Genomic DNA, 19,366 nt, shown 5'->3' with positions numbered 1-19,366 from the left:
ATCTCTCATTTTCTACTGACCTAAAAAAATCATGTTCGGGACCAGCAGATGGCATGATGGCTATGTACTTCCATGCAGTCGACCGCGATTCAAATCCCAGACCCAGTGGCTTAAACTCATGCTGGGCACGTGTGCGAGTGTGCCCAAGATCCCAAGAGGAGAATGAATGGAAAAGGGATTCCCCCCCCCCCCCCCAAGGGGATGAGTTCTCACTTCCTGTCTCTGTCTGTCTTTCTGGCAAATGCAGGAGCCCTATAGTGAAAACCTCTAAAAAAAAAAATTTTTTTTTTGACTCATCTTTCTTTCCCCTTCTGGTCTTACAAAATTTACAGAAAAAGGAAGAAGGGACCAGCAGTTAGCGTAATGGATATGTTGCCGGACTCCCATCAAGTCAACCACAGTTCAAGTCCCAGACCTGGTGGCTTAAACTCACGCTGGGCACGTGTGCATAGGTGCCCAAGATCCCGAGAGGAGAGAAGAGAAGGGATTGCAGGATGGACATCCCCCCGGAGGGTGAGTTCTCGCTTTCTGTCTGGCGAGCACATGCACCCTCTATAGCAAAAACAAAACAAAACAAAACTCAGAAAAAAATAAAGAAAGAAAGAAAAAGGAAGCAGAACAGAGATGACAATGTATACCAACAGAATGATAAACTTTAGATAATGATTTTGAAGAATGAGTAATAAAGTGGACTTGATGGGGTTGAAAATTTCTTAATACAGCATTTTGGAGGTAAGATGAACTGACAGAGACCATAATTTCCCCTACACTAGAGTCTTAACTAAGTTCTGTTTATCCCAATTTGGAGGAATTTTAAATCCCAAAAGGAAAATATGATGAAAAACATGAATCAAAATTAATATTGACAGGGAAACCAGCAGTGTATTGGCTATGTCGCTGGACTCCCGCGTAGCTGACCGCGGTTCACGTCCCAGACCCGGTGGCTTAAAACTCACGCCAGGCGTGTGTGTGTGTGTGCCCAAGATCCCGAGAGGAGAATGGAGGAGAAGGGATTGCGGCGTGACCATCCCCTCTGGGGGATGATTTCTCACTTTCTCTCTATGTCTCTCTCTGTCTGGCAAGTGCATGTGCCCTGTAGCGAAAACCTCTTAAAAAAAGAAAAAAAATAAAGTAATATTGACAGAAGAGTAAGGAACTTCTGACTACCTGACAAAGGACTCAAAGCTCACAAGTGGATAACATGGGTGGAAGATAACCATCTCCATGAAAACTTGGCCATGTTGTAATCTCTTCCCTTCCATTCTCCTCTCAGGATTTTGGACAAGCAGACTTGCACCTAGTATGATTTTCAAGCTGTAGGGTCCAGGATTCAAACTGTAGTCAGCCATCTAGAAGTCCAGTACCTTAGACACCATGCGACCTACTGGCCTCCAATGCATTATTCTATGACCTGACAGCAATGTCCTGTTGAGAGCTGAGATTGGGAAGGTATGGGAATACAACATTTTATGAAATTAAGGTATCTGGATAAAATTTAGATGAACAGGCTTTATATGAAGTGGTTTATGTTTGACCAGGTGAACACTTGTGTATCTACTACAGTATAGAAAAATAGAAGGCACGAAGAATTTGCCCATAAGCTAGTGCTTCTGTTTTTTAATAGTTAAGGACACACAGTTGCTGGGTGCAGGGACAGAGGAATCTCTCTTGGGGGATGGCCATACCACAATCCTTTCTTCTTTATTCTCCTCTTGAGATTTTGGGTATGAACACACATATGCCCTGTTTTTCAACCCACAAAGTCCAGCATGCAAACTATGCTGTAGACAATGTGAAATCCAGCTGCCTTAAGCACCATGCCAGATGGTCAGGCTAGTCCATCCCCAGGCCAGTCTGACTGGTTACAGTAAGTGGGAATAATTCCCTGAGCACATAAAGATTGTTATTTTTAAACAGTATCAAGACAGTTTGTAGACAAAAAGAAACACTGTAGTTAATAACTTATTAGAAAAATGAGAGCTGTGCCAACAAGTAGAGTGGTGGTTGAAGCACTTGATGGCACACTGAGTCCCAGACCAAACAGCTTGAGAAACACCAGAAGTGTGTGCCCCAAATGCCAAGAAGATACAATAAAGGAGAGACTGCGGTGTAACTATATCCTCTGTGGGAGTCACTTTTCATTTTCTCTGTCTCTCCATCAAGTGCATGCATCCTATGGCAAAAATCTAAAAAAATAAAGGGCTGGTGTGCCATGGAGGTTAAGGTGCTGAATCTCTCATGGCCCAATTCCCAGTTCAAATCTCAGACTTTATGGCTTGAAAAATCATACCAGGTTATGTGTGTGTACTCCCATACCCAAGGAGGTGATTTCTCATTTTCTCTCTCCAAAAACACATGTACAATACAGCAAACTTAGAGTTTCAAAGTAGGCAGGTGGGAAGAGCAGAAAGGCAGAAAGGAAGGAAACAAACTGAGAGCTGGCACTAAATTTTTTCAATAAACCGGTGAGACTCATGAAAATACCAGATGGCTTATGGGAAGAAACAGAATACAGTTCAAGAAATCAATAGGGATCTGCCATTGTTTTTAACAGTGCAAAATAGAAACTGTCAAAACTATTAGTCTTGAAAATGCTTTTTGAGTCTCCATCTTGGAATACTAACCACATTCTTTTATGTGAGAAGGGTCCCCCAATTTACATTTAGTTGGAGGGTCACTACGGTAAATTTGGTTACATACTAATGATGACAACATCTGAAATTGAAAAGTACTGACTTAAATCCAGCAAGGATGGTCGATAGACCCACTAAAAATAAAGACATCAACGCAAATGACGAAACTCTCAAAAAAAAGAACTGGGGACCAGCAGTTGGTGTAATGGCTATGTGGCTAAACTCCCAAATAGCTGACCATGGTTCAAGTCCTGGACCCAGTGGCTTAAACTCATGCCAGGTGCATGTGCGTGCATGGCCAAGATCCCAAGGAGAAAATGAAGACAGGATGGCAGTCTGGCCATCCCCTATGAAGAGTGATTGCTCACTTTCTGGCGAGCACATGTACCCTATAGCAAAAACCTCTCAAAAAATAAAAAAAATAAAAAAATAAGAGAACCGATATTCTACCTGTGCATACAAATAAATTTCAGTGACTATCTACTCCTAACTAAATAGGATTTTGGAAGATTCATATTCCAAATTAGGGAATATTGTTAGCTCCTTCCGTAAGATTAAGTAAGCTTAACTGACTTGGGGGCTAAATATAGGAAGGACATGTCTGAATTCCAAAAAGTATTTCTTATATGTCAGGCCTTTATGATCTATGCTCCAGATTTCTAGAAGTTTACTCCATCCATGAGAACTACTAACATTCCTAACAGGGTCCTTACAAAATAATCTATTCTCCTAGTCCCAGTCTGCCAAGATCACAGGCACATGTGTGCATAGGACTACCAGCAATATCCCCAGAAACAAGCCCAGGACCTTTCCCATTTGTATAGAGCTATACTACCACTGTGCCAGTGACTCGCCTTTACTAGAACTGACAGATGATTGGAACCGGGAAAAAGCCTGTAAATGCTACTTCTTAACAGCTGTAATTTTTATATTAAGAAGAATCTCTTAATGCTGTGATACACTACATGTCATTTGAAGAGAACTACTATGTGCCTTAGTATTTAGACTGAAATACTAAACTTTGAATTACCCATGCCTTGAATAATGATATAAGAATCCTCTAATGAGAAAATAGTAAGAATTCAAGAGTAACATCAAAAATGAGTCTACACAGACATGTCACAAGGAGGTGCCAAGAGTTACACTTAATATTGAAGAACAGGAAACCTCTTTTAGCTCAGGAGCAACTTTAATAACCCCAAAGAGCTACTGGATGCCACTATCACCTAGGCAAGGCTCTACAAATTGATAAAGAGTTGTTTAGTTTATAGACAGCAGTTTCAAGGTGATCAAGATCCTCTTTGCAAGGCCACCAATGACATCCAGCAAAAGAAAGAATGATTAAACAAAACAAAATGATACAAACAAAATGATGCAAAACATACAAAATGATTGAGCTGTATGTTTCTCATGGACTAATAAAAAAATTAAATAATGATTTAGAGTTCCTACACTTAAACTTCTCCCAATTTTATGGCAAGTGGTCAATGGGGATGATGAAATACCTATTAAACAAAGGACTCTATGTGACATAGCCCTTGAAAAGTAATCCTGAGAATTTAAGGGATGCATTCAAGTAAGATATGCTAATGACCATCAGGAGAACCCTTCCAGGACCAGCAGTTAGTATAATGGCTATGTTGCTGAATTCCCATGTAGTCGAACCAGTTCGAGTCCTGGACCCCGCAGCTTAAACTTCTCGCTTTCTGTCTGTCTCTTTCTGGTGAGCGCATGCACTCTATAGCAAAAAACTCTCCAAAAAGAAAAAAATAAATTAGGAAGAACCCTTCTAGAACTGATAAGATAATTGAAACTGGCAAGCAGATATCTTTTCTCCTTTGCTTAGTTTTTATGATAGGGTATATGTGCTAACCCAAGCAATAGAAAGATTGAAACAGAGAGGGAAAGTGTGAAAATACTCTCACCCCTTTTCCTCCACTCTCTTCTCAGGATTTTGGGCATGTATACATATATGCCTGTTGTGATTTTCAAGGCACTGGGTCCAGGACTAGAACCATTAAGCTGGCCATGTGGGATCAAGCTGCCTTAACCAGCACATCACCAGCTGGCTCACAAGTATAATTTTCAGTGAATACTTCTGAGATAGTCATCTCATAGGAGGGTACTGGAGCAATGCAGAGATGGGTTAAAACTAGATTTATTCCTGTTGTACCCTCTGACGCACAAACTGACAATGAGACACACAGCAATTGTAGGTGACTATGGTCTGATGGGATAGACTTAGGAATAAGTGTTAGATTGCACTGTACCAATGTTGGTAGCCCTATCGCCTACTGAGAGATCCTGACTACTGTAGACTGAACTTTTACATATCTGGTTGAAGAGGTTAATGAATATGAAATTTTTAGACAAAAGATACTATACCAGTTTGGACCAATGGACTACATTTCTTCAGGCAAGAGAATATACTATAATTCAGAAATTATTGGTCTGGGAAGAGCAGTGGTGCGATAGTTAAAATCACACCAGACACATGTATGTGCATGCACAAAATCCCCCAAAGAAAATGGAGGAAAACGGACTGTAGCATGGCTATCCTCCTTAGGTGGTAGTGGTCAGGGGTGATTTCTCACATTCCCTTTTATTGCCTGGTTCATTGGCAAGTACATATACCTTATGGGAAAAACACTGAAAATAAATAAAAATTAAGATGGCAAAATTAAAAAAAAAAAAAACAGTTACTTGTCCAAATTGAATTCAACTATGGACATAGAGACAGTACATCAAATGGATATACCTTGTTACAGGTTAGATTCACAGTTTGACAGAAAATGAGCATTTGAAATATCAGTATAAAAAGGTTCAGTATTCATTTATTTAGTGTCCCATATGACTTACAATAGGATATAATTAGAGATGAGAAATAAACTATATAAAATGTGTCAGAAGTGTGAGATTGATTATATTAGGAAATTTTATACAGGGCCAATATCTTGGGTTTTTGTTGTTGCTGTTTCATAAATCCTTAGAAAAGGGCCATGGGTCAAATCATGCACAAAAATTCACTGTATGTTTTAGTCTCTGTATACAGTTACCAACATATTAGATTCCAGAGCTAGAAGCCACAGTGACTATGCACATACACAAAATATTCTTGGGGTAGGTGAGTAGAGGAATAAGGAAAAGGACAGAGCCATGTGGAGGGCCACGTTTCTCTCTCATGTATGCACATGTGCTCTATCATGAAAAACAGAACAAAACAAAACAAAACAATTCAATGTGTCATGCCAAGTCATGCTATGTCGACAATTAGTTTTAATGTTCAGTCTTAATATCATGAACAAGAAACAAAACACACTACAGGACACAAAGCTTCTTAAATCAAATTCTATTTATAAATTCAGAAAAATAATTTCTATAAAACAAAACAGCAAAATATTTAAATAATATAGGATCACTTGTTTTTCCTTATAGTAATATTTGGTTTTTAGACAGGTTCCAAAATATTACATTCAAAACTTACTAATTCTCTTTTAAATAAAGTATTGGCTCATGAATTTCTTAGTTCTTTAAACAAATATTTATACTAAAATAACTTTATTAACTAATAAGCAGAAGTTTATTTTAATTAAACTCTATACTAAAAAGGAAAAGTTTCTGAATAATGGAGAAAAAAAACTAGGTTAATTCTTCTTTCAAATGAATCTGAGACTGACGAGAAAATCAGAAAACTTGATGTAATTAAGCACTTCAAAGTACTATGGATTTATGCTTGCTTTGGCAACACATATACAATAGATTATATATACTGTAGGTGATGACTGCACTCCAGCAAAAATAAAGTTTTATCAGTGTCACCTAACAAATTTGAACAAAAATTAAAACAAATACAACAAATACAATCTTCTTTTTCACTCCAAACATTCTGGCATAGCAAAACATTGTTTTTTGTTTTACTATATTAAAATTCCTATTTTCGATACTTTAACATTCTTTAACCCATCTAAACAGAACTATCAAATATTAAATGTGAACAGCATGTGCAACTAAAATCTGTTTGTCACCCTTCTCCAATTTTATATTTATTTTAACTGTAAGAAATATAGGCTCTGAGCAATACAGCTGTCATTTTGGAACAATAATTGTCATTCAGGAAATTTTGCCTCCACTGAGTTCATAAACTTGGTGTGAATCCATGCTAAATGTTCTAACATAACTATAGATTTAAAGTAGATTAACTGACTACTAGAAAAAAGGAAAAGAAAATAACTAGAAATAATGTTACATAACCAACTTTACACATCAATGTAATTGAAAGGTTACCTACTAGCCTAACATATCTAGTAATGACAAATGAACAAACTGTTGGTGTGATTGTTATCAGTGGCCAGGCTCTTTATGTTCCTTTATCCCCTCCCTTTTCTTGGCAAATAAGTTATCTAACTGCCAAGTAGTAGGCAATACTGGTTGTAGAATACAGCAGACATCAAAACAACAACAAAAAAATTAATGTAACTCTGACTCTTCATCAAAAAATTTTCCTTAGAATTAACAGGCAAACAATAATATACAATATACATTTTTGCAATTTACATGTTATCATCAGTCATTTAATATCAAACACTATACTCCCTCTACTCCAAGTGACAGGAGAATTTCTCCACAATGACAAAATAAATAGGACCTCACTCCAATTTCCTCTAGAAAGTTTTTCTAGTTTTAAATACTAGGCTGTCAGAGAAAAAAGTATTAAACTAAAGGCCTGAGTGTGTGGTCTTAATTGAACCAGTTAACTATGTGCATTTCACTGATCCTTCATTTGAGGTGATGATATTTCTTCACTGCCTTCATAATTTTCTTGTGTTCGTTGGCCAGTTCTCTGCAGGTTGTGCAAGTGATGTGGTGCTGGACCTGTATATGGCTGTCCATGCACATGATTATTCTGAGAGGGTAAAAGAGACCCAAATATCAAACGTTTTATACATTATAACTAAAATTTAAAATCATGGGCTAAAAATCTGTCTGAAAGTAGTCATTTGTTTTATTTCTAGAACTTAATTCTTTAAACTCTCATAGCGTAAGTTGATTCTTATATTTGAAGATACATAAATACCATGTATTTTAAAAATAAACATAAATGTGTGAAGCTTCGGACAATATTCAATTTTATCTTTGCAGGGAAAGTTCTTAGGAATCTTGTATCAATAACTGCTACGCTAAGAGGAGTGGTTTTCGAAGTTTGGTCCTCAGACTGGCTAAATCACAATCACTTGGAAACTTGCTATAAATGGAAACATTTTTTTTCTTTTTTGAAAGGTTTTCGCTAGAGGGCGCGTGCGCTTGCCAGACAGACAAAGAGAGACATAGAGACAAAAAGCAAGAAATCACCCCCCAGGGGGAATGGTCACGCCACAGTTGTTTCTCTTCCATTCTCCTCTCGGGATCTTGGGCACGCATGCACATGCTCCCGGTGTGAGTTCTAAGCCACCGGACGCGAACCACAGTCGACTACGTGGGAGTCCAGCAACACAGCCATTACGCTAACTGCTGGTTCCCTAAATGGAAACTCTTGACACCTCACCAGACATACTGAGCCAGAAATTTTGGAGGTTGGACTCAGTCATCTGTTCTTGGCCGGTAGTACCTTTAGTAAATTATGATGTAAAAAAATTGAGTTAATGCAGCCAGTAAATGGCATAGAAGTACATTACTGGACTCACTCTCACATGGCTGACTGTGGTTCAAGTTCTGGACCCAACGGCTTGAAAATCGCACAGGTCACATGTGCATGAATGCCCAAGATACCTGGAGAATAGAGGAGAAGAGATTACAGCATGGCCATCTCCTGGAGGGGCAGGGAGATTTCTAACTTTTCCTCTCACTATTTCTCTCTGTCTCCAGGGAGCTCATGTGCCCTAAGGCATAAGCCTCTAAAAAATAAAAAGAGCTGAATTAATAAGAGTTGTCACTTAAATTAAAGACAATCTTCCTAAAAATCTTCACTTAAAATTCCTATTTTCAAATGAAAAGTTCTAATAAAATTTCTCCATCTATCATTTCTTTCATTATTCTGTTGCTAGTGAACCAATTCAACTGATAATTAAATTATTCATTTTTTAAAAAAATTGTTAGATGGTGCATATGTAACCAGAGAGTGAGTGAGTGAGAAAAAGCACCTTCCAATGAGCATAGTCACACTAAAATCCCTTCTCCATTTCTCTATCAGGAATTTGGGTACATATGCTGACATCTATTTCAAGCCAGTGAGGTTGAGATTTGAATTAGGATCGATCACACAGGATCTTGCTCCCATAAACACTATGTTACAAGGTCAGTCCCTCAATTATCGACTTGTTTTTTAAATTTTTATTTTTCTAGAGGGCACATATGCTCATTGGAGAGACAAAAAAGAGGGAAAATAAGAAAATATCCATCATGGGGGGTGGCCACACATCAATCCGTTCTCCTCTATTCCTTTTTCTTTTTTTTGAGAGATTTTTGCTATAGGGCATGTGCACTTGCCTGAGAGACAGAGAGAATGAAAAAGAGAGAGAAAGAGAGAAATCATCTCCCAGGGAGATGGTCACACCACAATTCCTTTTCATCCATTCTCCTCTCGGAATATTGGGCAAATATGCTAAGTAACCTGGCTTGAGTTTTAAGACATCAGGTTCAAAACCTGAAATGTGGTTAACTATGTGGGAGTACAACAACCTAACCATTATACCATCTGCTAGTCCCCAAATTGTTGACTTTTAAAGACATTTTTAATTGTTACTAAATCTTAGTAATTAAAACACTTTCTTTTTTCCCGCCTTCTTAAGAGATGTTTTCTGAACAAAGGGTGGTACACTTGCCAGGGAAAAAGAGAAAGAAAGTGAGTAATCACCCTCCCAGAAGTGAGGGCCACACCACAATTCCTTCTGCCCTACTCTCCTCTCAGGATTTTGGGTGTGTACACACATGCACCTAGCGTGATTCAAGTTACAGAGTCCAGAACTCAAATAGCAATGGGAGTGCAGTGATGTAATCACTAGGCTATCTGCTGGTTTCAGTAACCAGAATTCTTTTGCTCTTAACATAGCTTCAAGAGTTATTAACTCAAGTGGTGTGAAGTATCAAGCACATGTATTAACACAAGTTTTGGTCCAAGGGAGTGACTCACTGACAAGGAATATACACTAAAATTAAAACGAAACATGCTGCAATATGACCCCACTTGAGTCACGTCTCATCATCTTGACAAAGCTGTTTCACACAATATACACTATTTATAGTCATAAGGATAAGTAACAAAAATTTTAAGAAAACAGGAAAAAACTCAAATACTCTTTAAATAAAGCATAAACAATTGGTTTGGAGATTAAAAACTTAAAAAACAGCTGTTTTACCTGTTGATACTGAGCTCCAGGTGAATGAGAATATAATAGGGCATCTTCTGGTGGAGATGATTCATGCTCTTCTGGGGCATCTTGGTCATCTGGCTCCTAATTTTAATATTTAAAGTAATTAAAATTTTCATTAATGAGTAAATTCTGATTTATATTTGATCTTCATTTTATACAAAATTTTAGAAAATACACAAACTTCATCTTTTTAGTTTTTTTTTTTTAGTTTTGTCATAGGGCTTGTGTGCTTGCCAGATATACAGACTGAAAGAAAGAGAAAAAAGTAAAATATCACTACCCAAGGGAGGATGGCCATATCATACACCTATTCCTTAGAGTCTTCTCTTGGGATTTTGGGCATGCATGTACACATGCCCAATATGTTTTTTAAGCCACACTGGATCAAGAACATGAACCTCAGAGGCAGCCATATAGAAGCATCATGCCACTGTCTGGCCTTCAAACACCTTCATATTTACTCTATTTATTTGTTTATTTATGAGAGATTTTTTGCCACAGAGTGTGTGCACATACCATAGAGAAAGTGAGAAATCACCCCCCCAGAGGGGATGACCATGCTGCAATCTCTTCTACTCCATTCTCTTCTTGGGGTTTTGGGCATGCATGCACAGGTGCCCAGTGTGATTTTTAAGCCAACAGAGCTGGGACTCAAAAAACAGTTGACTAAAATGGGAGTTCAGTGACGTAACCATTACTCCAGCTCCTAGTCCTTATAGTTGCTGTATTTAAAATAACTTATAATAAAAAAAATTTAAATTGAACTTTTAGTTATTTTCCTAAAAGAAAATTGTTTTTGTCACTGGATCTCACACGGCTGTGTAGTTCATAGTGACAAACATATTAAATCCTTATGTCATATCTGAAATAATTCTTTTAAAAATAAAGTAATAAGGGACCAGCAGTTAGCATAATGGTTATGTCACAGAACTCCTGTGTAGTCAACCACGGTTCGAGTCAGGGACCCGATGGCTTACACTCACAACAGGCACGTGTGCGTGCGTACCAAAGATCCCAAGAGGAAAATGGATTGCCACGCGGCCATCCTCCCGGGGAGTGATTTCTCACTGACTTTCTGGTGAGTGCACACGTGCTATAGCAAAAAAAGAAAAAAAATGAAAGAAAATTAAGAACCAAACTGTGGAGTGAGCCATGTGAGATCCAATTCCCTTAACCACATGTAGGTCAACAGGTGGTATGGTAGTTAAGAAACCAGACTCCAACACTGCCAACCAAGTTTAAATCCCAGACGTGGTGGCTTGAAAAATAAGTCATGTGTTCCAAAGTCCAAGAGAATGAAAGAAAAAGGATTGTACTTAATGAAGAAACTGGAAGATGGGAAAATAAATAATAGCACGGAGGCCTAGCATAGATACTAGACACTATAGAAAGTAGACAGAAAGGAAAATTCTGTTAGGACCAGCAGCTGGCATGACTACGTCGTTGAGTCTCATATAGTCAACAGCAGTTCAAATTCCGGGTGCAGGTGCGTATGCGTGTATGTGCATGCCCATGATCCTGAGAGGAGAATGAAGAAGAGACTGCAGTGTGGCCATCCCATCAGAGGGTGATTTCTCACTTTCTGTTTCTGTCTTTTTGGTGAACACACATACCCTATAGCAAAAACCTCTCTAAAAACAGAGTAGTTTTCTGTTGAGGATGATTTATATAGCAGTATCTCTGATTTGACTGACACATGCTACATGCAGGCTCTGGAAAACCATCCTATACACTGCAAACATGTGAAATGATTAAATGTAAATTTTAAAATTAATTAATTTCAATCAGAAGGAAAAGAACAAATCGGGACCAGCTGGTGGTGTGATAACTGGGCGATGATCTCAACATGGCTGGCTGTGATGTCCAGTTCCAGACCTGACGGCATGTGCTTTAAGAATGCCAAAGATCCTGATCAGAGAAAAGAATGGAGAAGAAAAGACTGTGGAATAGCTGTCACTGAGGGATTGCTGGCTCTCATTCTTTTCTCTCCCTCTATCCTTAAGCAGACATGTATTATGTCAAATTAACCTCCATCTCCCCCCAAAAAGGTACAAATCAGCAAATGCTAACCATCAAAAGAAATATATGGCAGCACATTTTAAAAGATGCAATCATTAATAAACACTATCCTATATAATAAAAAGATACTTTTCTTTTTTTTCCATTTGTATCTGCTTCCCATTGGTAGCTTTTTTTACCTCCTCTGGACAGAGTTCACAAGCTTTTGCAAGTGTCATCCTAGCACTATGTGATCTCTCTAAGAAATAACCATTTGATGTTTCATTGCTTTGAACCGGTGGAGACCAATTATTGTAACTGTACTGAGGATTGCCAGTATATGGTCTCCTTTCAAGTTCATCTCCAAGCCATTCGACTGCCCAGGTCCACTTTCTTTTAAGATCTCCATTGCCCTGCAAGAGAAAATAAATTGTATGTGTGAAATAATTTACAACACTTTCCAATATAAATTTAAAATGTCAACTCCAAATATTCATGATTATTTCCTTGTAAAGTAGGTTTGGGAACAGCAGTTGGCGTAATGGCTATGTTGCTGGACGCCCATGCAGTCAACCACAGTTCAAGTCCCAGACCTGTTGGCTTAAACTCATGCTGGGCACTTTTGCGTGCATACCAAGATCCCTAGAGGAGAATGAAGGAGAAGGAATTGTGGCATGCCCTTCCCCCCGGAGAGTGATTTCTCACTTTCTGTCTGTCTCTTTGGCAAGGGCATGCACCCTATAGTAAAAGAAAACAAACAAAACTCTCCGAAAAAAATAAGTATATAAAAAGTAGTCTTTTAACTTCCATTAGGATTTCTATAGAATTTTAAGAAAAACTCACCTGTAAGATTTGGTAAGCAACAGGACAACTGCTAAACAGAGCTACCATACATTTTATACATTGATATGCTCTTTTTTGATGGTGATTCTTAGAGCGATGGATTGTATCAAACAGCCCATCTCGGTCATCTGGGATTCCGTTAACTGCATTATGAATTCTAAAAAAGAACCAGATATTAAAATTTGTATGTAGTAGTAGCTAATATGTGAGTGCCCATTATGTACCATTCTATACATGTGTTTTATATCACTGTAGTATCTCATTAACAAGTTAATTTCCTTTATTTTCTAAAAAAAAATTTTTAAAGGAAAATAGATTAACTAGAGTATCTACTTTAACAGAAGAGAAACAAAATCAGAGATTGAATAGCTCATCAAATATTACATAGCTAGCAAGTTGGGGAGAAGCTGGCAGTCTGACTCAACAGTCTTGAGCTTATAACCATCTAAACACTATTCAAAATGAGTTTCCTATATAATTTAAACATATTACTGAAAGTGAATTGAAAATAATACACTACATTATCTTGGATTAATTGCTAACACATGAGTTTTCAAGATTGTTTTGTTGAAAATAATTCATGTTACTTTTTTCTTTCAGGTTTTTGCCATTGGGTGCATGCACTTGCCAGAGAGGGGGTTGGCAACAGTACAATCACTTCTCTTAGAATCTCGGGCACAGATGCACACAAGCCTGGTATAATTTCCAAGCCACTGGGTCTGACTAGAACCATGATAAGCATGTGGAAGTTACTTCATTTTTTTCAGAAATGTTGGGATCTAGTATCTATGTCACCATAATATGATTTGGCAGGATAAAATTAACTTGAATTCAAAGAGTAAGAAAATACATACAAGTAAGTAATATGACCGACAAAAAATTAAAGAAAGCTGCAAAAAGTGAAAATGTATTTGGCTACTGGCAATTTCAATTACTTCTGAAACACAGAAATTATGAGAGAAAAGAGTATCTGGTATCTACCTATGAGTCTGCCAGGAGTCCTCAATCAGTAAAATTTGCAAAAGTAGATCCAAATATGGTCGAAGTTCACATGTGTATGAATATGCAACCTATAAACAGATCAAGCATAGTGAATTACTTATTTAAAGTAAATTTTAAAAAATTATAACATATAAATGTTTAATTTTCTTTAACCTGCCAGAGAAGTTCACTCAGGACAGTAGATGAGAACTGAGGATTCTCCCAGCAGCAAAAACGAAGCAATTTGATGGTCTCCTCTGAGTTACTGCAGTCTTCAATAATTTTCTTCACATAACTGGTTCTCACAAATAAAATATCTGCAACATTCTGCTGAATTGGCATTATGGGTTGTGATAAATTAGGGTCACCAAAAGGGTTGAGAAGAGGAGGATTACCTAGAACAGATTTGTCACCAATGAAAAGCCAATATACTTCTCCCAAAATTTATTTCAAAAATTAAGTAGTATTATTATCATCATTATTTGTAGAGCGAGAGGGTCTTGCTATAGGGCATGTGTACTAGCTGGAGAGAAAAAGACAGAGAACAAGAAATCACCACCCCAGGGTGGATGACCAAGCTGCAATCCCTTCTTCCTTCTCTTCTTATAATTTTGGTCATGCATGCACATATACCCAGCATGTGTTTCAAACCACAAGGTCCAGGACTCAAACTGTTATCTACCATATAGGAGTCTAAAACTTTAAGCACTACGACACCTACAGGCTCCTGAAGTCTGATTTTAAATTGTTTCCCGACCACATAAAAGAAATTTATTAAAATAATCAGATATACAATAAAACATAATGTAAACATACAAATGATGGTGAAAAGTTAAAACATTCTGAAACCTACCTGTTCATAATTATTTATAATAGTACGTAATCTCAAGGGGATAAAAAGTTCCTTTTAAAGCAAGTGAAAATGCTCAAAGTTTAAAACAGCATTATGGAAGCATGGGCTTTCAGACTCTCCATTTGAATAAATTTTCAAAACAGCTGATATATGTATGATAAGAAGATGCAATTATTTAAAAAACTATTAAACAGAACTAAACATTCTATTTTACCATTGATTGAAGATTGCATTCTTGCTGAGACATTACAACAGCAGATCAGCTGAGATACTACTGAATATAATTTGCCTAATTCTGCATACTGATATCTGATTGGAGGACCTGGTCCTTCATCTAGAGACACAAGCATAAAGGTAGCAGGTACATTCAATTTCAGAAGTTGTGTCTTTGCTCTGCCCCCCCTTTTAAAAAAAAAAAAAAAGTTAGGATAGTTAAGTGTAATAGTTAAGAAAAAAAAGTAATGATCAAACTGCCTACAATCTTAATTTTAAGCTCATCTCCAAGCCAGCAGGTGGTGTGGATTAAAGTGCTGGACTCCCATAAGGTTGCCTACAATTTAAACCGTGGACCCGGCGGCTGGAAAACTGACACCAAGTCAAAGCAAGTATGCATGAATTATAAGAGGAGAATGGAAGAGAATGGATTGTGGTGTAGCCATCACTCTTGGGAGGTGATTTTTTCATTTTCACTCTATTTTTCTGACAAGCATGTAGACACTGTGGGGGATGGGAGGAGAACACACACACACACACACACACACACACACACACAAAAGTGTTTTCTTATTTTTTTAAAAGTTCATGAGGACCAGCAGTTGGCATAATTAGCTATGTTGCTGGACTCCCATGTAGTTGACTACAGTTCGAATCCTGGACCTTGTGGTTTAAACTCACACTGGGCACATGTGCAGGTGTGCCCAAGATCCCGAGAGGAGAATGGAGGACAAGGGGTTGTGGCATGGCCACCCCCCTGACATGGCTAACCACATTTCAAGTCCCGAACATGGTTAGGATAGTTAAGTATTATAGTTAAAAAAAAAACAAGAAAGGTAAAGGCTTGATAATCACACTAGGCATGTATGCATGTGTACTCAAGCTCCCCAGAGGAGAATGAAGAAGTCACTGACCATGTTGATTTCTTATTTTCCTCCTCATTTTGTGTATGGTGATTTCTTAATTTCCCTCTCATTTTCTGTCTCTCTTGCAGGTCAGTGCACAGACAAAACCTTAGAAAATTATGTTCATTGGTTGTCCAGAAAAGAAACTGTGATGGGGTGGGAACAGCAGATGGTGTAATGGCTACATCGCTGGACATCCATGTAGCCAACCACAGTTCAAGTCCCAGACCCGGCATCTTAAACTCACAGTGGCAGCTTACGCATGGGTGCCCAAGATCCCAAGAGAATGGAAGAGAAGGGACTACAGCATAGCCATCCTCCCAGGGGATGATTTCTCTCTTTCTCTCTCTCTCTGTCTTTCTGGCAAGCACAGGTGCCCTATAGCCTGCCAGATGGCATGGTAGTTAAGGGTGTGGACTCCCACGTTTGCCGACCATGCGTCAAGTCTCAGACTTGGCAGCTACCTTTCTCAGTTTATCTCTCTCTCTGTGTCTCTCCCCCCTTTTATGCATACACTCTGTTCACTTCCGGTTAAATTGAAATAAATGAACAAATAAAGTTAAATAAAATAATTCTTTAAAAAAAAAGAGAAACACATGGTAATAAAACTGGAGTTAGATGCTCATAATCTTAAAAAAGTTATTCAAAATTATGACAATTTTCTGAATTAATTTCTCAAAAAATCAGACAGATATTTAATGTTACTAACATTTCTTTAAAGAATTATTTTATTTCCCTTTAACTTATTTATTTTAATGTGACCAGAGAGGAACAGAAGGAGAGAGGGAAAGTTAGAAAGTAAGCCATCCTGGAAACCAGCAGTTAGCATAATGGCTATGTCGCTGGACTCCCACGTAGTCGACCACGGTTCACGTCCCGGACGCAGTGGCTTAAAAATCATGCCGGGCGCGTGTGCATGCGTACCCAAGATCCCGAGAGGAGAACGGAGGAGAAGGGATTGCGGCGTGACCATCCACCCTGGGGGGTGATTTCTCCCTTTCTGTCTCTCTGTCTGGCAAGCACATGTGCCCTATAGTGAAAAAAACTCTTAAAAAAAAAAAGAAAGTAAGCCATCCCATCCAAAACTCGAACGACAGTTAACCATGCCGGAGTCCAGTGAGCATAGCCACCACACCACATGCCACAAAGTTTTTGCTATACGGTACATGTGCCTGCTGGAAAGACAAAGAGACAGAAAGCAAGAAGTTACACAACTTGGAGACTGCCAAGCCACTTTCCACTCAGGATTTTGGGCACATATGCACATGCCCCAGGTATGAATTTTAAGCCATTGGTACCCAGACTCCAACCATAGTCACCTACGCGGGAGTCTAGTGATACAACCATTATGCCATATGTTGGTCCCAAATTAAAATTTTTAAAATTTATATTCCTTAGAATAATTTTCAACTTATTTTTTTTTTACTATCCATCCATTTATTCAATAGTGACTGAGTACTACTAATCAAATGTTCAACTGTAAAAATTCTACAGGCTAGTTGTAAGCAAGACAAAAATGTTAAAAACCATCAAAACACAATAGATTAACCATAACATAAGTTCTTAGGTAAAGATAACAAAACTTTTGAAAAAGGTTTGTAGGTGATGTGAGAAAAAAATAGGCTCTTAAAATAAGGACATAATGGAAATGACACTGACATTAATTTAAAAAATAAAGTAAATTGCTAATTTACATTAACACCAATTTCGATTTAGTTTAACAAAAAAGTATGTACACACTATTAGTTCTTCAGGAAATAATTTCTAAACCTGACCATTATGCATGTGTGTCCCCAAAATCCTGAGAAGAGGGTTGATGAGTCAAGACTGTGGCCACCCACCCATGGGGGAAGACTTCTAGTTTTCTTTCTCTCTGTCTCACTGGCAAGCACAGGTGCCCTATAGCAAAAATCTCTCTAAAAACAAATAAACAAACAAACAAACAAATGGGTGAACGTGGCTTGGATATAAGTATTTTTCCCAAAGAGGCATTTTTCCAACAGAGATAAACATGGGACTGGCTCGAGGGTCTACTGATTAAAAGCCCTGAATTCTGCATGGCTAACCAATCTTGGCTCTGGCAGCTTGAAAATACACAGGGCACAGGTGGTGTGTGCGTCCCCAAAACACTGGTGAGATGAAGAAATAGAGGAAGAGGAATTGCAGCCTGACTATATCCCACTAGGGAGTGGTTTTCATCTCTTCCTCACTCTTATCTCTTTATATATCTCCCTGGTCACATGCATATTGCCTAGCAGTTTATAAAAAGGATAGATTAAAAACCTGAATCGGACATGTATCTGACATCATAGGATGACCAAGAAGATAAAGTACATACATTTTATATTGTGCAGCAAGTGCTATAAAAAATTACATAGAGGCACCGGCAGCTGATGTAGTAGTTGAGGCACTGGACTTTAACATAGCTGGTCACACTTCAAGTCCTAGACCTGGTAGCTAGCTCTCTCTCTCTCTCTCTCTTTGGTATGTGCACATACCTGTAGCAAATTTTCAAAAATAATAATAATGATAAACAAAATTAAATAAATAATTCTACAAAGATAGTTATACAGAAAATTTGTAATAAGTTTTTTTTAAATGGTAATTTATTTATTTAGTTCCATTTGTTGTTGTTATTATTTTAATTTGACCAGAGAGATGGAAACTAGCAGTTAGCGTAATGGCTATGTCGCTGGACTCCCACATAGTTGACTGCAGTTCGCATCCTGGAATCGGTCCTTAAAACTCACACTGGGCGCGTGTGTGTGCGTGCCTAAGATCCCGAGAGGAGAATGGAGGAGAAGGGATTGTGGCGTGACCATCCCCCCTGGGGGGTGATTTCTCACTTTGTCTCTCTTTGTCTGTCTGGCAAGCGCACACGCACTAAAGCGAAAAAACTCTCAAAAAAAAAAAAAAATTTGACCAGAGAGAGAGAGAGAAAGAGAGAAAGAGAACCTGAGAAAGCAAGCTGCCAGGTCTGGGATTCGAACAACAGTCATCTGAGAATCCAGCACTTTAACCACCACACCACCTGCCAGACACTGTAATGAGTTTTAAAGTTTTAAAATGTAAATTCTACTTCATCATTGGATTAAACTGTCTTCATCATCTAGTATATAAATATAAAATAATCATTAGTTATATAAAGCTCTTACCTAGATTGGCATACATTACAAACAAATTGAAATACTGCTGTAAATGACGGCCATTCTCTGAAACTTCCCTTCTCAAGAGATTCAGTACTGCTCTTAGTAAATGATCGCTCAAGCTCAAATTATCACACACCTGTTAAGGATATCAGTCATTCGATCAGCAAGAATGCAAAAACAGTACAACTCAATTTGCATTAAAAAGGATTACATCTATAGATAGTAAGAACTGCATTAAATAACTATGCCTTGAGAGAGAATAAAGAGTGGAAACTGATTTAATTATGTAACCTGTATATGGTTATAAGTTCTAAGAAAATGTTACAGTTTTTCATTGATGCTACTTGAAAGATTTAAATTTAGTCAATACTGAGTAAACCGTAAACATGTGGAATCTGAAGATTTAATAAAAACTGCCCTTGCC

At 37.9% G+C, this 19,366-nt stretch overlaps 1 protein-coding gene across 1 annotated transcript in view; it reads right to left on the bottom strand.

Moving 5' to 3' along the window:
- Positions 1–7,331: 7,331 nt before the first annotated feature.
- LOC102494534 (putative ubiquitin carboxyl-terminal hydrolase FAF-X) overlaps positions 7,332–19,366 on the bottom strand; it is a 171,076-nt gene continuing 159,041 nt past the window's right edge. The window contains exons 38-45 of the mRNA XM_027769644.1: positions 18,949–19,078; positions 14,890–15,159; positions 13,997–14,217; positions 13,823–13,911; positions 12,842–12,998; positions 12,199–12,411; positions 9,986–10,081; positions 7,332–7,536 (exon numbers count right to left, since the gene is read on the bottom strand). Of these exons, the coding sequence (XP_027625445.1) occupies positions 7,399–7,536; positions 9,986–10,081; positions 12,199–12,411; positions 12,842–12,998; positions 13,823–13,911; positions 13,997–14,217; positions 14,890–15,159; positions 18,949–19,078 (1,314 nt within the window). The 3' untranslated portion in view covers positions 7,332–7,398. The remainder of the gene's footprint in view (positions 7,537–9,985; positions 10,082–12,198; positions 12,412–12,841; positions 12,999–13,822; positions 13,912–13,996; positions 14,218–14,889; positions 15,160–18,948; positions 19,079–19,366) is intronic.

This window comes from Tupaia chinensis, unplaced genomic scaffold (assembly GCF_000334495.1).
Source record: "Tupaia chinensis unplaced genomic scaffold, TupChi_1.0 Scaffold150112_1, whole genome shotgun sequence".
Lineage (NCBI taxonomy): Eukaryota > Metazoa > Chordata > Mammalia > Scandentia > Tupaiidae > Tupaia > Tupaia belangeri.
This window is presented reverse-complemented; position numbering and strand designations above follow the sequence as displayed.